This window comes from Solenopsis invicta, chromosome 6, assembly GCF_016802725.1.
Source record: "Solenopsis invicta isolate M01_SB chromosome 6, UNIL_Sinv_3.0, whole genome shotgun sequence".
Lineage (NCBI taxonomy): Eukaryota > Metazoa > Arthropoda > Insecta > Hymenoptera > Formicidae > Solenopsis > Solenopsis invicta.
Genome location: NC_052669.1, coordinates 1,315,290 through 1,335,720, shown reverse-complemented (window position 1 = coordinate 1,335,720; position 20,431 = coordinate 1,315,290). Strand labels below are relative to the sequence as shown.

At 34.9% G+C, this 20,431-nt stretch overlaps 2 protein-coding genes across 2 annotated transcripts in view; both read right to left on the bottom strand.

Moving 5' to 3' along the window:
• Positions 1-3,320, bottom strand: part of LOC105205229 (probable chitinase 10) — a 36,582-nt gene extending 33,262 nt beyond the window's left edge. Inside the window, exon 1 of the mRNA XM_011174532.3 lies at positions 2,936-3,320. Within this exon, the coding sequence (XP_011172834.1) occupies positions 2,936-2,938 (3 nt within the window). The 5' untranslated portion in view covers positions 2,939-3,320. The remainder of the gene's footprint in view (positions 1-2,935) is intronic.
• Positions 3,321-8,067: 4,747 nt separating this feature from the next.
• LOC105205228 (guanine nucleotide-binding protein subunit gamma-e) lies at positions 8,068-19,810 on the bottom strand. Its single transcript, XM_011174531.3, has 2 exons — positions 19,670-19,810; positions 8,068-10,268 (listed from the first exon to the last, which is right to left on the bottom strand). The coding sequence occupies exons 1-2, from the start codon at positions 19,780-19,782 to the stop codon at positions 10,163-10,165; spliced, it is 219 nt and encodes a 72-aa protein (XP_011172833.1). The 5' UTR covers positions 19,783-19,810; the 3' UTR covers positions 8,068-10,162.
• Between the last annotated feature and the right edge of the window lie 621 nt (positions 19,811-20,431).

The following is a 20,431-nucleotide window of genomic DNA, read 5'->3' as shown; positions in this document are numbered from 1 at the left end:
AAAGATAGTAAAAAGTACGCAAATTATTAACAGTAATTCTAATAAGTTATTAGGTGAATTTTTACTAGCGCTAATTCAAGTTTTGTATAGTTTTTGTTATTAAAATTTTATAACTTAAAATTATATTTAATAAGAATTTTGTTTACATGAAAATATTGTTGACTTAATTATTTTAGCATCTTCTAATTACAAAATAAAAAACAGTATAAAAAATCCTTAATTTTATGAGTAAATTTTCAACTAGAGTACGCTGTTAAAAATGTCACAAATTCGATGTATTTTTAAGTTATACATTAAATTTAATGTACGTTAAATTTAATGTACTTATAACAGAGAAGCATGTGCATGAAATTTAGTGTATTTTTGACATTAAATATATATTAAATGTTTTTAAAGCGTGCCTGCTTGAAATTTGCGTTCGTTAACATTATATTAAATTCTGCTGCTGATTTGTAACAGTACAGTGTTAAAGTGAAGAAAAGAAAAATCGATAGAAAGGTTCAGACTTAATATGCCAAAATCGCGTAAGTTATTTGACTCACACGAGACGATAAAATGGATTTAATTGCACAACGTTCAACGTACGATGGAAAACGATGAAAAGTGAAATGCGAAAAAGTTCTCTTCGAGTGATTCAATTACATACAACCCGGGCAGATCGCGGTGCTTTCGCTGCGCGCGAACAGGTGCATCCTGTACAACATAACGTCATGTAAAGCGAATGAAGTTGCGGTGCGATATATCGACTTTTTATGCGTTCATTCGCACGTACCCATAGCGTAGAGATTCGCCCACACGCGACGAAGGCGTCACGCGATCACTCGGTGATTTCGATGCCGCCGTTCGGTAAGGATTTATATCGCTAACAAAAAAAAAAGGAATACGTCGACGAGGTCGTCGCACGACGAAAGTGAGAGGACTCACAAGTATAACCCGGAAGGACAGAACAAGTTCTCGGTTCTCCACCGAATGTCCTGTTGTGTACGTGTGTATGTGTAACGTGGACGCACCGATACCTGCCGCAGAATCGCTACTGTATTGTGTTGCTGTTCTAAATGGATTTTTTTTAAATAGATTTTTTACTATAAGTGGATAGCTCGACAGATTATTTTTACACAAATTCGACTTAAAAGTTTAAATAGCGATACTTGGTGTTTATCGTGTTAATATGCTTGATAAGTCAATTCTTTTCAATTATAGTTATCACCACTTAAGCATCAATAGCCAATCCGGCTTTTTTAGGATTTTTATTGTTTATTATTGTTTTTACTTTCTTACACCAATTCATTATAATTATCGATATCAGATAATTTTGGTATTTATTTAAAATTGTAAAAAAATTGTAGTATTTAGAAAAAAAACTAATAGAATAAATAAACAAGAAAATTTGACTTATACTTCAATTTAATATTTAAAAATCACGTAGACGTGATAGATTTTAATAAAGATATTTTTTCTATACACAATAGCGAAAAAATGTATTCCATGTATAATTATACAAAGTGTTAGAAATTTATGATATTTATAAGGTATTGCAATTAGAAAGATTTCGTCTACATGTATTATTTCAGCCAAAGTAAGTTTGCAGATCAGCAGTATACATATTCCCATTCACTAATTTCACGTTCGTCATTACAGTGACGAAACTATTTGTCAGAGTAGAGGAATTTATTTTCTGCTACAAATTTACACCAAATATAATTTTTTAGAAAAGAAACTTAATTGAAAGTGAAACTTTTTGACAGTGATGCATTTCAATAAAAATGTGCTTTTAATCTGTAGCATAAAATAAACTTCCATTCTCTCTGTTCGGACAATTAGTTTCGTGACTGTATATAAGATTGTATTTTGTTTACTTAATATTATTTCGCTACAATTTTACCAATTTTTGCACACATATCTTAATAACTAAAAGAAACTATGTTGCAATTTTATTTGAATACATTTTTCAATCTGATCTTGTTAATAACAAGTCAATAAATTTTTTAGTTTGAACACAAGTTTGCTTCCGATAGAAAGGTAAGTGCTTTCTAATCGAGTTTTCTCTTGAAAACTTGAAATAAACTTCTAATTCTTTATGCCTGGATAATTATTTTTATGACTATAATTCAGCATTTTATGACTATAATTCGGCAAAAGTATTGCCTGTGATTTTGATATATTCCGTGGTGAATGCGCATTTAATCCAACAATTCAACGCTCCGTTAAAACGACGCAGGTTGCTGATGTCACGCGATCGTCTTAATTCTACGCTCGTAACAAACTTTTTTCGCGACCGGTTCCACGGTGGTCTCACATATAAATCCACGCGTGATGTAATAACACCGTCTCGTGCGAGAAGATCCAGACGACTTGGAAACGGAACTGCGTGGAAAAGAAAAACACGGAACACCCGGCCGCGAATATCTCCTCGTTGCGCGGGAGAACGATTTCGATGATTTCTCTAGCGGACACGCAAAATTGGAGCAAATCGTCCGGACGATCTCTCTCTTTTTCCCCGTCAAAGATCTTTGACAGATCTAGGCGATCGAGATAGATCGCCTGTCGAGAAACTATCTCTTATCTAATGCGCCCGCATATAAATAGAATCAGTAGAAAATTAATGACCTTAATTAACTGAGAATTGATTAAATATAACGTAAATTTAAATTTAGATATGTTGAGATCGGTTACATGATCATTTAATGAAATAATTTTGTTAAATTCAATAATTTAATTTTTTTTGTCAATTACAAAATAATTCTTTACTTTTATTCTTTTGAGAATTATAAGAGAAATACGGAGCAATGGTAATCCAACTTTTTCTTAACTTGTTTCGTTTTTGTCATTAAATCACATAAAAGTGTCGCCAAAATGTAAAAGTAAAGCTAAAGATATATTTAGAGATATATTGTAGCGCTCGGATCAATAACCAATGTAATAAAATTGTACTCACCATGTTCGCTCCAGTTACTCAAAACAACAACAATAACGACGGTCCGTAACTCGTAGCACCGCGCGAGAGGAGAGAACCGTCAAAAGATCCTCCGTGCAGCGTCTTTACTATTAGGAAAAACAGTACAAACGGAGAAAAAAACTCAACAACGCGATAAAATTACCGGCAGATCGAAAAGAAAGAGAGAGAAAACTGGATCTCGATTATTGATATGGATCAATGATCGAGGATCCGCCACCACATGATCGGGGAACTGTCACTGACAGCAGTTCGGGAAACACTGACTGGTGTAGCGAATAAGCCTACTGTCATTCTCTCTATCTCTCTTTCTCTTGCTCACTTGCTCTCTTTCATTTTCCCTCTCTCTAGCCGTATTGCGCTCTCTCTTTTTCTCTCTCTCTCTCTCTCTCTCTCTCTTTGTATCTCTCTTTCTCCTTCTCCCTCTTCCCTTTCTCTCTCTCTCTCTCTCTCTCTCTCTCTCTTTTTGCCAATCTCCCTCTTCTTCTTTAAATGGAGAGTACACTCTCTCTTCCTTGCACACTCTATACAATTTTGCAGCACACCTCTAGACGGCGGCCGTGACGATGACAAAGATATCACAGCAGCGATGATAATGTCTACGACGAAAACGTTGACGTATATTAACGATTTTGGTACGACAACGACAGCAATTAGAGCCGCCTTTCATTTTGCGTATAGTAAGCGACAGCGCGGGCTATAGCTGAAATCGGTCGCGCGAGATGACGCGAAAGATTGGCGCTGGACGTCAGTATCCACTAAAATTTCTACCTTTTATGTTATATAAATATACAGGTGTCCTACTACTTACGACTATCTCGAATTTGCGGACTTACGACCGCGATGCTGCTAAAAGTGAACTAGTAAATTATAATGTGGTTGATGAAAACCCTCATTAACGGTGAACCAAATTAAACGTTAATTTTACAATATTGAATTTTATAAGGATTTTAATTTAAGAGTTTTAATTTAAATTTTATATTTAAAAAATATATTTTTTAAATCACTTGTATTAATTTATGTTTAAGCTAAATATTAATTTCACAGTAGCAAATGTTATATTAAAGGATATGAACTTTAAAAAATGAACTTTGTTTTATCGTTTCCTAAATAAAAATTTATAATCGTTTTTAGTAATAAAATAATTATTTTGCATAAATATTATATTTATAAAAAATTTGTTTTATACTATCAATTTAATTTATGACCTTGGAAAATCTCGTAACATAAAACCTTGTCTTCAGTAGAAAGATACTTGTGCATCAAAATTTATAATTACAGTGTTTACTTTTAATAAATATGCAGAAAAACATGTGACATTTGCGCGATTATTTAGAGCGCAATATTAATTTGCGAGGAAGCGGAAAGAAAAATAATAGATAATACGATAAGAAGTCGACGAACTTCGTCGCTGCATGACACAAATGCAATTTAATGTGAAGCATAACGGCTGCATAATGCGACTGGTATACACGTAATCGATCGGTTAAATGTTGCAACACTTGCAATATAATTGGGGAAATGTTCCAGCAAATTGTCGATGGTGATCGTGTGATTATTCTATATAACAGTTGCGCACGATGCGATAGATAATCCATATGGTGCAGCGTTTAAGAGCGTAAATAATCTAAAATCGGTAGTTTAGATTGATGGTTACAATAATGAGGAGATTTGTAATGACGGACTCAAAATGTCAGACCATTTCAAATATATAACGGAAATCAGATTATTTTGAACGTGATTCGATTATGAGGTATATTATTAATAAATTACAGTGCAGGAAACGATTAGCACATTAAGAATTTTTCTGTTAAAACTTAATAGAAGGCTAACTATAAGTTCTATTGTTTTCGTGTAGTATTCTATAAGTTTTCTTTGGTTTCAGTCTAATATCGTAACAAAAATATACAGAAGAAAAACGTAACAATGGATTTTTAGCGATAAATATTTTTAATATTAAAAGGTTTTTAGACCGATTTTCCGTCATATAGTGACGGAAAGGTCAAAGAATTGCACTTACGATCAGTTATGTATGAGTTCTCCGAAAACAACAAAAACCAACCATGCAAAAATTTTCGAGAAAACTTTGAAAAATCTGTACTTTAATTTTGTTCTATTTTTATTCTTGATATTTATCAATTTTTAATTGTTTTTGTTATAATGTTTAAGTTGGATCTGTATATACTTTTCAAGATAAATTTTAGTTTGTTAACAAACAATTTTTAAAATAAATTTTGTCTTTGAGATTACGATTAATAGAATACTCGTCACACAGAAGAAGAGCTTTCAAAGTTCAAACATTAACAATTATTAATAATTATTTAATCAGTAATCAGTTCTTTTTCCATCTAAAAAGTGACACGTTGGATCGTATTGTTAATTTTTGATTGCATTTGCCTATTATAAGTTCTATTTTCTAATTCATTTTTTTAAATCGTAAGTGTGCTAATCAAGTTTCCTTCACTGTACCTACTTTACAACTAAAACATATAAATTTTCCTTTCATTTTTAATACATAAACGAATATATCATATGAGGAAAAAACCTATGCTTAATGAGCTTCCGTGTAGGTGTACAGTCGTTGATTACTGATCTGTTTTGATCGTATCGCTCTAATTATCTATTCCAAAAGACCAGTGTAATTAAGACTAAAGTTTTAGACTTTCGCTGAGAAGAAAAGCCAGTGGCAAATTACTTCCAGTGTATATTCTTTCCGAATGCCATTAATCGTAGAACCGCTTTACAAATGAGCAAAAAAACTTCACTCTGAATTTAAACATTTGAATAGTATTTTCCTTTTTCTTCTGTATAACACAAGTTATGGTTGGTCACAGATTTTAAGACTTTAAACGTGCACTTGTAGCGCTTATATGTTCGTCTTTCAAGATTTGATACTTATTTAATCGTTTACGTCGAGACATCATTTACGTCTCTCGATCAAACGTAAATTGAATTTAATTGTACAGGTACGCCACAACTCTCGCGACTCCGAGGAACGCTATCTTCCTTCCGTTAAAAACATTTCGCGAATTAATCACACATAATGATTCCCAGGAAGAGGATGCATGCAGGTAAGAGGAATCCTAATTCGTGTCGCTGACTGTCACGGAGGCACACGCCGTCTGTCGATACTTAGACCTTCTCGCTCGTTTAAGAGGCGAAAGTGACTCTCGCGACACTTCCCCCGCGGATCTTGCCCGCTTTTCATTTCCCTCTTCCTCTTTCCACCATCTTCGCCGTGTATTCTTATCGTGTTAAGAGCTTACATTACTTCGTCCGTATGAAAACTTATTGTATGTCTTCGGCGCTCCTTTCTTTGCCGCCGTCAGGCGATTCTAACGATCCGTAAGAGAAGTATCTGCATAATTAACGTTATAGAGAAATATAAATTGCCCGGACAGCAGTCGCGCGCGCACGCGCTGCAATTTATCGAAGCGGTCGTTAACCCTTTTCCCTCCGACCCTCTCCGCGCGCGGTTGTAATAAGCGCAACTAGCGGGTTTCGAAAATTACTTCTTCGCAGGGGGAGGGGTTTATTTGTTATAGCTATATTATATTCATCCACGTTCCCCTCTTTCCGCATGTCAATGCGAATTACCCAATACGCTCGTGACTGGAAACCCCTGATCAAGTACCTGTCGCGATTACGCTGCGCAACAAATTGGAGGCTTCTTCTTCTATCGTTTAAATGAGATTTTATATAAGGTAATTTCGATAGACAGCTTCTCGAGACGGCCGGAACGCAACCGGGCAAAACCGCGCGCGCGCGCGAACGTATCAAGTACCGTCTCTAAAACCCATAACTCTCGGAACGCGGTTTTGTTCGTGGTTTCGCGTTCGCGTAGCTCTCACTCGCGCTGCAGGTTTTGTGTTAGGCGAAACAAGAGCAGTTATAACACGGCTTGTTTAAAATTACTCTGGATATCTCTCGTGTTACGAAATTGGAACCAGTTACGAAACACGCAGTACTGCAAACCTGAAAAAATATAAAACTGTAATAGAGCTATCGCCTGAGAATACTTAATTAAAAATTTAAAAATAAGTTTTCAAACATTTATAATGCAGGCGTACATGTGAGTACATTGCATCTCCCTCAAGAGAAGATTTGAAGGATTCAAAGCTCCTCTCTCTCGAAATTTTTTATTTTTTTATTTTTAATCATAAAGGAATACAACTTTTGACCCGGAATAAATTTTTCGTTGTCACGTAAAATATTAAAAATGTATAAATGCACGTTACTTTGAAAAAACATTCTCACATAATTCTGTAATTCTTTAAATTTTATGGGTGATCGTCTTTGCCTTATTTCGCCAATTTCTTTTTCTATTTAACTCTAATTTAACTTTAGTTTAATATAACATTTTTAATAATATTTAGCAATATTGTTCATACAAAAGATCTTTCTATGTTCTTTTTTTATTTGTTATTAAATTGCTTTTCCTAGAAAAATAATTATAAAAATTTTGTATTTAATGATAATAATAATAACAACAAAAATAGAAATTTCGTTTCCAGTAATTGCATTTTGCTTATACTTCATTCAGGAAAAAAATAAAAATTATAATTTACAAACCTTGTATTTTTTCATTCAAAATCAGAAACAAAGAGACATTTTAAGTTTCAAAATTTCCAAAAAAACATTTTATTAATATAAAAAATTGTTGTGTGTTTATGTGGTAATAAAATTTAAAAAACCTTCTCGACTAAAAATTCTACAACTATACATATATATATATATATATATACTTTGTAATTACACAAAACTTATATACAAATCTCTACTTGTACTGTAACTTTAAAAAGAAACAAAATAATTTTCTTTAAACAGCATACAGAATTTAATCACACAATTTTCATGCGTTTATTAGTTATATTTGCATTTTAATCAACTTTATTTTTGCGACATTTCGTTATCTTTCATATACATGAAAATGATTTCAATGAATATTCCAAGATTTCTACAAATTATAATACATCCGTTCTCTATACAAGTTTCTAACATTTTTGGCAAATACTGAAGTATTTGTTAAATTGACGTTATCTTTGTATAATAGTAATTAATTGTTAAACAAAATATGTGGTTTACATTTCAAATACAAAAATAACAGACAGACAGAACATTTTGTCATTTATTTAATATTCAAGTTAAAAGTTAATAAGAAATTAAAACACGAAAATTCTTTATCAATTACGGAATCCCATGCGCATGTCACAAATGACGGAAGCGCATTATCTCGTCGTATCTTAATAACCAATTAATTAGAAATTAAGACGAAAAGTGTAATGATTTCAGAGTCTTGCAAACCCATCAACGACTGTCAGTAGAAACTGTTAGCAACTAGTCAGACGACAAGATGGGAGGAAGAGAAAAAGAGACGAAGAGAGAGAATTGAGTGGCATGCTGCGGTAGCCGATTGAGATTCCATTAAAATAAAGATTCGATCGACAACATTTCCTTGAGACGAGTAATAAATACAGAAAACAGGATTTGGACTTCAGTCGCTGGTCATGTTGTATATTTTCGTAAGAAATTCGCGCAAAGATACATACAAGTGTATATGTATATTATAATTATTATTATTATTTTTACTATTATATATATAATAATAACTGTATATATATTTATGTATATGTCGTAGACAAATAGTTATTTTAGAAAAATAGCTTTTCATTATATAAACAAATGCTATCTGCTTGATCAAATAGCTTTCAACCGTTTATTTGTGTTCAAATGCTATTTTCTTAGTCAAATAGTATTTATATAAACGCTTCTTTGAAAAATAAAAATCATTTGTATTTTATAAAACAAAAATACGATAGTGAAAAAGTTCGAGTCACGGGCCACGTTGATATTGACTACGTTCCAATTGACTACGCTGCCATTTCGGACCAGAAACGTGATCAATACCAATGTGATCAATCGCAATAAATATTTGATTTGGATTTGATTAGATTTTTCAGATTCCACTCTCTCTCTCTCTCTCTCTCTCTCTCTCTCTCTCTCTCTCTCTCTCTGGCACGGAAAGGCGGGAACCATCCATCGTCCGTACGTACTTTTACACTATACGAGGTAAAGTCGAAGATAAAAAAAAAGAGAATCGTGATTGAAACGGTAATTGAAAAAGTAAAGAAAAGGTAAAAAGACTATTGTATAAAAAGATAATTGGTCAAGCATTTTGCATGCTTCGCTAAATATCATTTGCTTAGGGAAATAGCACTTGAACGCAAAAACAGACGAGCGAAAGCCATTTGACCAGGCAGACAGCATTTTTCTAGTCAAACGGTATTTTCTTAAAATAATTATTTGCTTACGACGTATACACGTAACGTTAAGAATAAATTGCGTTCGTGGGTTGATCGGTGAATGGAGAGAGTTTTACACGGCAAGTGCATCGGCGAATAAGATGTGCAGGGCGAGGTCGCGCGGCATACGGCAGTTGATTCGACGTCGAACGAGCCAGGCGGAAGTGATCCGCCCGATTTTTCCTTCCCTTTCTTCTCGCTTCTCCTCTCTGCTTCTTCTTGGTGTTATACGAACGTTAAATATTTTAAATTCGACGCAAATTGTTGAAGGGCACACGATTGCCTCACAGGCAGGATCGCGGTATCGTTTTATCTTTTTGAAACTATTTTTGTTTCTTTTTCCTTATTTTTGCCCGTTTTTAAATTTCCCCTTTCGTCTGTGTCAACGGGCCGATCGATGCACAAGCTTCGAATATTTTAGGAGTATATCTCAACGAATAACGATTACGTCTCAAATGTCACGATTAACGAAGGATAACGATATACTTGATGGGACGACACAAATCGGGAATCTTTTGGCCAGCGAAGCCGCACGCCGCGCGATCGTAGAACAGTATTCCATCCGGAGGAACGGAACGGTCCGGCAAACGATTTGCTCGAAACATTTCGATCTTGGATCGATGGATCGACTGCGGGATCGATCGTATCAACGTTTTTATTTCCGCGGGGGAGGCCGGTGGACGGTGGTCGTTCCGACGATCGGGTAGATCCGCGAACGTCTACCGGCGGCATCTCTTCCTTTTCCTCCTCTGTGTGTGCGCGCTTCTCCTCCTCCTACTCTTCCTCTCTTTCCCGCCGTGATCTCTGCCTGAGATACGTTTTGCCGCGGATGAACGACCGACTCCTCTCCTCCTTCGTACGCACGCTTCCTTCTTCTTCTGTTGCCCTTCCTCCGCTCTGGCCCCGATTACATGATTATGCACTTGCCTTTCTCGGCCCAGGGATTGTTCTTCTTGTCGGGCGCGTGTATCAGTGGGTCATTCTTCTCGTTTTCTTCCACGTACTCCCGCATCCTGCCGAGAAGAAGAATAAGAGGGTCAAGCCATGCACCGGACTCGCGTAATGCTGAAATTGCAAGCTGGCAGCATGCGTTACTACTCCAGCGCAACTTACCTAAGACTATGGCGCAATAAACGTGCGATTGTGATTCGTTCTACTGGAATTAATTCTTCATTGCGCGACCCTTTATTTCTTTTTCATTTATTTCGCATCTTTTATTTATTATTGCGACATACATATACGAGAGAGGACGATTGGACAAATCCGTTTTCAAAAATAGAAATTATTTATTTAGAAATTTAAAAGTGTTATTATGAATAAACGTGAAAATAATATAAATTAGGCAATACGTTGTAATACATGTATGTCATGTTTATATCAAACGTAGTTGGTATTATAAATAATTAAAAACAATATTTTTTATTCGTTTATCAGCAAATTGTATGTAATAATAAGTTGAATAAATTAGACAATTAAACAATTAGATCGATATGTGAACAGTACAAGAAATAAAAGGTGCCACAAATTTTACGGTCAAAATAAATCTCGATGCTTAATAATATTTCTATGCCAGTTATTATATCATTCTTCAGTTCTATAAAAGTTATACGTACATAGAACGGTTTTGTTAAAGTGTTATATCTAAACATTTTTTGCTGGGTGCAGAATTCGTTACGTAATAAACAAATATAATACGAGTGGCCACAGTATCAACATGGGCCACTCCATTGCTTTCTCTAAAATTCACTACAATTTCGAATATTTTCCAGAAATCTTTTAAATCTGTACCTAAAGGGATTCTTTAGTGCAGCTTAATTTGCAGTTTAGCAAAGTGTGTGAAATGGCAGATTTGATATAAAACTCAACAACACTTAATCAAAACTTTTTTTATTACTCTGCTAATTTTTTTTCATAATTTATGATGGCAATATTTTTGATGATAATTCTATGTTTGATTAATCTAGGTTTTTGATGAATATTCGTACGTATATGTTGTTATATTATAGATTTTTGTTTAATTGATCGATTAATAGATAAACTGTTAAAGTAACTGTGAAAGTATCATATAAGCAAGTATTTGCAATAAGTATATCTTAAAAATATTATAAATTTTTATTTTAAATGAATTAGAATATTGTTCGGTATCTTGAAATCCCACTTTGTGCTCCGGTGCATTGCTCTCGCGCTCGAAATTCGCCGGAGGCTCCGAATCCGGCGTTTTCCAGGATCTGGAGAATATTCCGCGAGACGCTTACCGCACGTTAGATACGTTATCTCCGATTTAGTAGATCGCCGATAAGTTCGCGTCTCCGCATGTAGAGCAGCCGATGCGAGTCGGCCGATCGTTCGTTTCGCGAGGAAGTCGGTGAAAGGGACTCGGTTTTCTCGATTCGCTCGCGCGGCCGATCTCGCGTTCAAGGAGAGTCGTGCGCAAGCGGCAACGGCACGAAGCTTTCGAACTTTGTTGAGGCCGCTAGACGCTCGCCAAGCGCAAAACGTCCATGGAATTCCTTCCGTCCGGGAGGAATAAGAGCGCCGCGCCGCGCTGCGCTGCGCCGGCCGGCCACGCACTCACGCGCGCATTTAACCCTTCACTGAGTTTTATTGCGCACAAACGACGGCTGAAAGCCATGTTCAACATTGTCGCTTAAGCCTTTAGCGTTGGAGCGTGTACCTGAGCAAATACGCGACATTTGTTTTGAGTGACAGCTGTAGCGTTTACGCGCACGAACGGCGAGGTCAACGTACAAGAATTACTTTATAGTTTATACTCGTATATTCAACAAGTACCCGTAAAAAAGCTCTTTTTTAATCAATCTTGTTTATTAATCTTGTTTAAGAAAAATAAAATTTTATTAATAAAATGCTATAGTATTAAATAATTTTACACAACTCAAAATATATAAAATATAAAAAGTTAAATAGCAGCTGAATAAAAATTAAAATAAAAAAAAAATTCCTGTGATAACGTGCTCAAGTTTAAAAACAATAAGAAAGCATGTGTAATTAAGTGTTAAAATGTACTTTAAAAAAGTTTCCAAATGCTCGAAGGTAGAAATCCCTTGTAACAATCATCAGCTATTGTGTATTGGCATATTAGCGCCATTACATAACGGCAGGCTATTAAACAAATGATTCTATAAGTAATTACTAGTAATTTGTCACCTAATAACGAAGATGATACGAGTACTCATAATACCTATATGGGCTATAATATCACCTTCTCTATAATATCACCTCCCCCCCTATAATCTTGAATTTTATACGCCGTTATGACCGCGCGTAGATTTCATTTGACTAACAATAGTCGCATTTCGTGCTTGATCGGCATTAATTTATTAGAGTTCGTGCGGGAATCGAGGACTTTCACTTATCAGAGTCCGTCGCGCAATTTTTAAGTGAGGGTGAACGACCTTCCCCAACACCCGTGTCGTAATGTTACCGACTAACGTTTCTGCGACGTCTATTATTTAGCGGCCGTCGTTTATATAATGAGCGGCGATCGTCGAAATCGGATCGATTCCCAGATTCAAATGAGAATCATCGAGCGAATCAGTCATAGAAATGAAATGAATGCGATTCTGTTCACTTCATGCTCGAATTCACGGTTTGTCTCACTTTCGTGTCTGTCTTTACAGACCTGACGGATGGAAGTCGCAATTTAATGCACGAAGATCGAGTGAAACTGTCGATTGACAAAAATGCCATGAATATTCCAGTATTTCCAGTTTCACTAAGCATTCGCATGCTACCGACATTATAATCGTGTCACAAAATGTAAAAGGAGTACACACATATATTAACGAAATTAACTTAATACTTCTAGAAAAACTAATTAGAGAGAAAAGAAAACAAATTCCAACTTCAAAATTAAATTATAAAGTAAGGAAGTAAGATATGTAGTGTCGGCTTAATTGTCTTTTTCTTCTCCATACGCGTCCTCTCCATCTTTGGACCACAATGTATTTCAAAAATTCCATCTGATGATTTATTAATGCCCGATAACACTGTTAACGTATTACCAATAATGGGACTTCCACGGCGCGTTGCGAGAATAAAAGCGTATAGGAAGAGCACGACCCACATTGCGTACCGATGAATGCAACAGGCGTCGAGTTCAGCCGAGTTTAAAGGAGGTCATCCTAAATTCAGGAACCGAGGCGCGAGTATGTCGAGCAGTCGCCAGTTAATGTCGATGTTTTGAGCTTGGAAATAGACGAGTTCTTTTAATTCATCGATTGATCAATCGTTTTGCGCGCAAATGTACATAGCGTTTACAGAATAAAGTTGCACTTGCGCATAATAATTTGCGATTGATCAACCGATGAATTAAAATACTCGCCTAATTTCAATCCGTTGCATAGGATTTTCAGATATTTCTGACCAATATTCTGATTCGTGTTTAAAATAAGAATTTATGATACTTTAAAGGTAATTGTTGTAAGTATATTTTTATTTATGCTTATTGATACTTTTACATAATAATTTATAGTATTTGTAATCTCAAATATTGATCAATTTAACATATCTTCACAATGAAAATTATTTAATGCGAAAGATTCACGTCAGGAGATACATCTCTATATGAATCGTGAAAAAAATTTATTTCGATAATTTTTACCGAAATTTTGAATACAATGAATATTTCGGATACTGAAATCGACCAAATGGAATCTTTCCTACGACAATGGCACGTATTGGCTGTTTAACAATTAAATAATACTGATTATTATTATTATTACTTGAGATACATATGTCTATTTAGTAATTTTTCGATTTGGATAGTTAAAATGATCAATACATACATGTAAAATTCAAATTTTAGCCCGGTTTTTCTAAGACTCCTACTTTGCGCGTCGCGTGTACGAACGGCTGTCTTAATTAAACCGAAATTAGATCGTTAGCGAGAAACCGCCCGTGGCGCACGGGCGCATCGCTAATGGACGATACGATCCAGCGGTCATGCGGGAAGTAGGCGCCGCTCTTCTTGTTCCGGCGCGTGGTTCCGCTTGCGGAACGACGCGGAACCGCGGCGCGCGCGAGCGTTTAAGTCCGGCGTGCGGCGAGAAACGACGACGGTACGTCGTCGTTTCTCGCGGCGGTTTTCGAGGCGAGTATCGCGCGCGAAAGCAAAAAGTTTCCGCGGTCTCGCGAGACTTCTCGAGCGGTGAAAGGCGACGACGGAGCACCCGCCTGCACCCCCTCCGCACCGCGCGCGTTACCCCCTTCTTCTTTTTTTTCTTCTCTTTCCTTTCTTTTTATCCCTCGCCGATCGACCTAATCTCGCGCCCCGATAATACGACGATACATTATTTCCACGCCCGCTTCCTGATTCTATACTGTTCCCTTTCGTCTCGCGCGATTCCTTGACGTAATACCGGACCTTGCGAAACGTTCGGCGTGCGGTGCAGGTGACCGGAGGTGCTTTCGGCAAGCTGTTGATACTTTCGCCCATTTGGGCGATCGTGTTCAACAGGTATCGATATTTTTAAATAAGGTACCCGAACCGAATAAGGGATCCAGCACTAAATAAGGTTCACTTTTAAATTTACCGCCTCAAAACGCGCTTCACGCTTACAGTATTTGCTTAAAAAATGTGTCATAGAAAGTCGGTGAAGAGGGAGCCGAGGAATTAGAATCGGCAGCACCGCATCTGATTAGTACAGAATCTTTGTAAGGAAATAAATTTAATTTAAATAATCTGTTTTTATAAACAACAGTGTATCATGTACATTATTTTATGATTTATTGTAACATATTTTAATATTAATCAACTTCCTAAAGATAGAAAATATCAAGTATATATACACTAAGAGAAAAATTTTTTTTAATGAAAAGAATACGTTTTCTGAAAACCATATATTTTTATGAAAGTTTTTGTGTGTTTTGTTTAAGGAAAAATATTTACTTTTAAATAACTCTTCTAGATATTTTACCTTAAATATATAATTTTATATTATTACATTTCTATATGATATATTTAAATAATGGTTTACAAATAAGCTAACATAATACTATTAAATTATTTTCTTTTCAATTGAAAAAATCTGATTAACTTGAATATAAAAATAACAGAAATACAAAAACATTTTTAGAAATAAACTTAAATCAGAGTAGATTTTGGGTCATCAAATTTGTAAGCTATTTTGCTGCCCCAGTTGGCACAGAGAATTTAAAAAGAATTTAGGCTTATGTCATAATTTCAGAATTCATTTTCAGATACAAAAAAAACTCTTTTTGAAAGAATTCTTTCTACTCTTACTATATCTCAAAATAAAGTCTAAATTGATGACATAACTCTGGATTCCTTTTAATTCTTTTTTAATTTGTGCGCAGACTGAGTCATCATATCCAGTTTTATTAATTAAATTTTTTTTGTTTTAAAATATTCTTTCTCTCGGTGTATCAGTTTTTTAAAATAAGCTTATTCTTTTAAACTGCACTCTGCTCAAATAAGACTCATGTGATTATTGTTATTTGTTCGTTATATGTGAGGATTACATCGGATAACGATTTTAAATGCTGCTTTAAATTGCATCCAAATGTTTAGAAGTTTCCAAATGTTATATAGATTAAGTAAAGACTAAATTAAACATAATTGTAATGTTCAAGAGTAAACTCTAACAAATTTTATATTTGTAATTAATAATTATTTTAAAATTAATTTAGAAAATAACATTTATCTGTTTTTGGTTTCAATTTACTTTTCATAAACGTATAATAAGATCCAACGTTTAAATTTAAAAAACGTTTAGTTTTAAAAAATTCTTTTTTTTATTTAATTACAAATATTCTCTATAAAAAATTTATTTTATTTTTGTAAATAATTAAAATAAAAATTTTATTCTGACCTAGTTGATTTTAATATCCTTACAAATAAGGTTTTTATAAATAAAATAAATTAGCCGGCTTCAATCAACTCGGGTATCTTACAGCAATAATGATAGCGAAGGAAAACGATCTCCGAAACAATATACTATAATAATAAAAATAAACGGAAAGTTCTTTTACGGAGCAAGAGCGGATTACGTTCATAATACATAAGCTTTGTTTTACAAAACAGTTATTTAATTATTTGAATATTACAATATAATAATATACAATTTAAAGTACCCAAGTTGTTTACGAAAAAGAAAAGAAACTTTTGTGATTTATAATGCAATATTTTCTTCGCGTAGACTCGTTATCCACAAAAGATCGTTAACGCCACCATTAAATCGGTTGGAACGTGAGTTAAATTCGCAGAGCGTTTTGCGAGCTTAATCTCGCAATAACACGGCTGCGCTCGATCATTAGCGAGAGCGCGACACGCGAGAGATATAATTAAGTGGAGCCGAATAGGCTGGAACCCACGGACGCGGGGGACAATCCTCGCGCGATCCCTTTCGTTTACGCGTGACGAAATCGCGAAGTTACGTTGAGAGATGATCGCCGCGATCGAGACCAACTGCGGCCCAATTAGATGACCGATTATCGCCGGCCATTGAGTCATCATAATCGCCGGCTGCCGCGTCAGGTTTCTCGCGGACTCCCTCTCGCACTCTCGCATTCTCGCGCTCGTACTCCTTGCGTATGGTGCACAAATGAGCGCTGCCTGAAAGTGATCGTGTGCCGCGAAAACGCGATTAACGCGGACACGCACCGCCGTCCAAGGAGATCCTGTCTCTCTACGTAACACGGGGACGCGCATGATTGTGAGCACAATTCAGCCTTGACTGTGCCAGTCAGCGGTCCGCGCGCGGCTGCATTTTATATGTTATGGGCGTGTGAGATGACTTATCTGGGAAAAGGCGCTGCGCTCCGAGGTAAAAAAAAAAATAAAATAAAAAAAAACGCGATCGGGAACACCGGAACACACCTACGCCGCGATCGTGCATTTCGGTTTGCACGATCGCAGTTTTAACACGTGGCAAAAAAACTCGATTCCACGTACAACGGACAAATTAATCTAAAGCTACATTGACGTGATCGCTGAGATTGCGATTGATAACAACCCTTTTCTAAAGCGTAAAACTGATTAAGATTTGAATTAATAAAATTTCAAATAAATCTAAAGTTTTAAAGTTTCTTAGATTTTTTAATACAAATAGAATTTTAGAATGTTTCAGATTTTACATACATCTTATGAAAAATTCTAAGACAGAATGTAGACTATCTCAGTATTTCTAAACAGTGCTCCAATTCGTGTAAAAAATCTGAGAAGAATTTTCACCAAGAATATTCTTGACTTCCAAATAATCGTGCAGTTAGTAATTACAAATAAAAAATATTAGTTCTTTCAATTTTTCAAATAATGTTATCCTTCAGCTGAAATGGATGTAGTTGAACCTTGAACGACAACAACCTGTGGTGAATATGGTATTACGTAGATTTGTGTACGAACCAATTCATCTGGAAAGGCATTCTGTGATTACGCACCAGTGTAAATTACCTCTATTATTAAGGAACTAGGAAACTACAGTCGTTACCGTTAAATAGCCTTCGCGTAATATGCCTTGTATATACCTCAAGTATTTGAAGAAACTTGTAATACGAATGGACACGCCCGTGCTGTAAAAACTAAATATACTGTCTCGAGAACACGATACTAATGATGCTTCTTGTATTTGTTGAGTGTGCATAAAAAGTGCATAATTATCTCTCTCTTATGGATCAAGGCACGTACGGAACTGCCCGGAATGGATTCCGATCAGAATTTATTCCGTCTTCTGTAAAAACAGAATTAGGTAGTAACTAGTTAAAAAGTTAAAAGTAAAATAATATAATTACAAAGTTAATATCTTTTAACTTAACTGGTTATTTTTAAAATACAAATTTAAGTCTATTAATTTTTTTTCTTAAGTTAAAAATTTATTTATGTAAAAGAAAAAAAATTGAAAAAACAAAATACATTTTAACATAAAAAAACAATATTTCTTAAATTTTTTTGCTATTTCATATAAACTTAATTTACTTAATTTTTAATATTTATTTCATTAAAACATTAAAAATTTGTTTAAAGATCCATATTGCGATAGTTTTGAATAAAGTAACTTTAAAGAAGTACGAATTTCTAATTTAATAGAAATAAAGTTTTTCAAAATTAACTTTATATTTAACTTAATTTAATCTTAAAGTAACTTTTAATTGAGTTAGTTTTTTATTCAGGTAACTTTTAATATAACTAAATTAAATTTATAAGCCATTAACTTTAACTTAATTAAAAAGTTAATGTAAAATAAACTTTAATTTAAAAATTTTATTAACTTATCCAATCTTACTTAGAAAACATATATATAGAATAGACATCTAAGAAATAATTAAAGAATTCTATTCGGAATTTATTCTGAAATTCCAGTTTCACAATACGTGCCCAGAATAGGCAAAAAGTATGTTAAAAGTTAAATAAAAACTGCTTTCTACGTGTTACAATAATTTACAAGTCAAATATTACAGACATGTAGGAAGAATGCATATACATACATACACTATTGGCGAATAATATCAACGAATACCCTGGCAAAAATAAAATCGGAACGCAAGTCGAATGTAATGGGAAAGTGACAGAAGCGTAAACGAAATTTCTAGGAAGCGGAAATTCAGATAATGAGACATACTAAAAAAGTTGTATTACATTTCTGTCAGTCTTTCATTCAACTTGCGATCTAATTTTTACTTTTGTTAGGGTACAAAATTATAATGAGTGAAAAATAAATAAGTCTTTATTGTCGATTTTAATTGCTTTGTATCTAGTAGCAAACGAGTGTGAGATGAGTTGTTTCATTCGAACGAGGCAGAGGTTTAAAGAAAATTAGTATAGATAATAATTACGACTTGTATATAATACAATTATAATCGCGATTTGTATATATTACAATTAAAATTGAGAAAAGCTCACAGACGATTATAGCAATTTCTAATTTGTTCGAAATGTACAACGTTTGCCGTCACTTTCGGTTTCAAACACAGTTCTTAAATCGAATAGAAAGGTAATATCATAGAACTAAATTAACAATCATTTTAATATTATCGATGCTACCTAGCATCTCCAAGATCTTCCAGCTCCGGAAAAAATGAAAAATCTGTGAAACCTATAAAGTAAAAGAAAATTTGTAAATAAATTTTGAATTTAGAAAAGTAATGAAAATTGATTTCGAATACAACACCATCTGATGATAATGTCAAAGAAATCACAAAAGTCATAAATTCCAATTACATTTTTAATTTTTGAAGAAAACTTTGCTTAAAAAGTTAACCGATAAATCTATAATTGACATAAATTGCGGGATTATGCATCTACGTGCAAGGGTGATGGTCTTCCTGGGTATCCACAGACGTGTGCAAATGACGCAAATAGGGAGAAAAGACGACAAACTAGCAGGTGCAAGCGACGACAACGATGAAGATGATTCAACTTGCACCACGATTCACTTACGCCGTGATGCTCTTCGACAGGGACCACCGTTCCATGGACGCCTGATACTTCATGTTCTCGATCTGCTTCTTCAGTGCGTCCTTGTCCATGGTGGCGAGTACACTGGGATCCATGGTTACAGCCGCACCCCCCTTGTCGCAAATCGGGGCACGGGATAGCGCGTGCGCCTACACAAGAAAATCAATAAGAACGGCTTTGAGAATAGCTATCGGACTCTATACCCGTAACGCGAACGACGAACGGTCTCTTCGAGAACGAGAGGGAAAAGGAAAACTCGGCCGAGCGAGAAAGAGAGCATATCCGAGATTTTATCACCATGGTCTGCTGATTTTACATATTTGGGCATATGGATTATGAAGGAGGAAATTGAAAACACAAGAGATAAAAAATTGTATAAAACAAAGTCGAAAAGTCATTGGACCTGAATTCGATATGATGGGACACAAATATTTCCAGACAGATTGAAAGTAAGAAGATATATGATAGAATCCGTGCTGCGTTACAGCAGCAAGGTGTGGACAATTAATGCGAAGATGAAGAGAAGGCTCAACGCCCTGGAGATGGACTACCTACGGAGATCGGAAGGAATTTCCAGACAGAGAGAATTAAAAATAAGATGATTAGAGAGAGTGCTAATGCATAACAAATAGTACTGAAAAGAATAGAAATAAGAAAATTAAAACGGTTTGGATACCTAATGAGAATGAAGCGGGAGAGATAGAAAAACTGTTTAGATGGATACTATCAGGGAGAAGGAAGCGG

Coding starts and splice junctions, on each gene's coding strand:
- LOC105205228 (XM_011174531.3), bottom strand. CDS start 19,782: ATGGATCCCAGTGTACTCGCCACCATGGACAAGGACGCACTGAAGAAG. Junction 10,269..19,669: donor CTGTCGAAGAGCATCACGGC/GTAAGTGAATCG, acceptor TCTTCTCGGCAG/GATGCGGGAGTACGTGGAAG.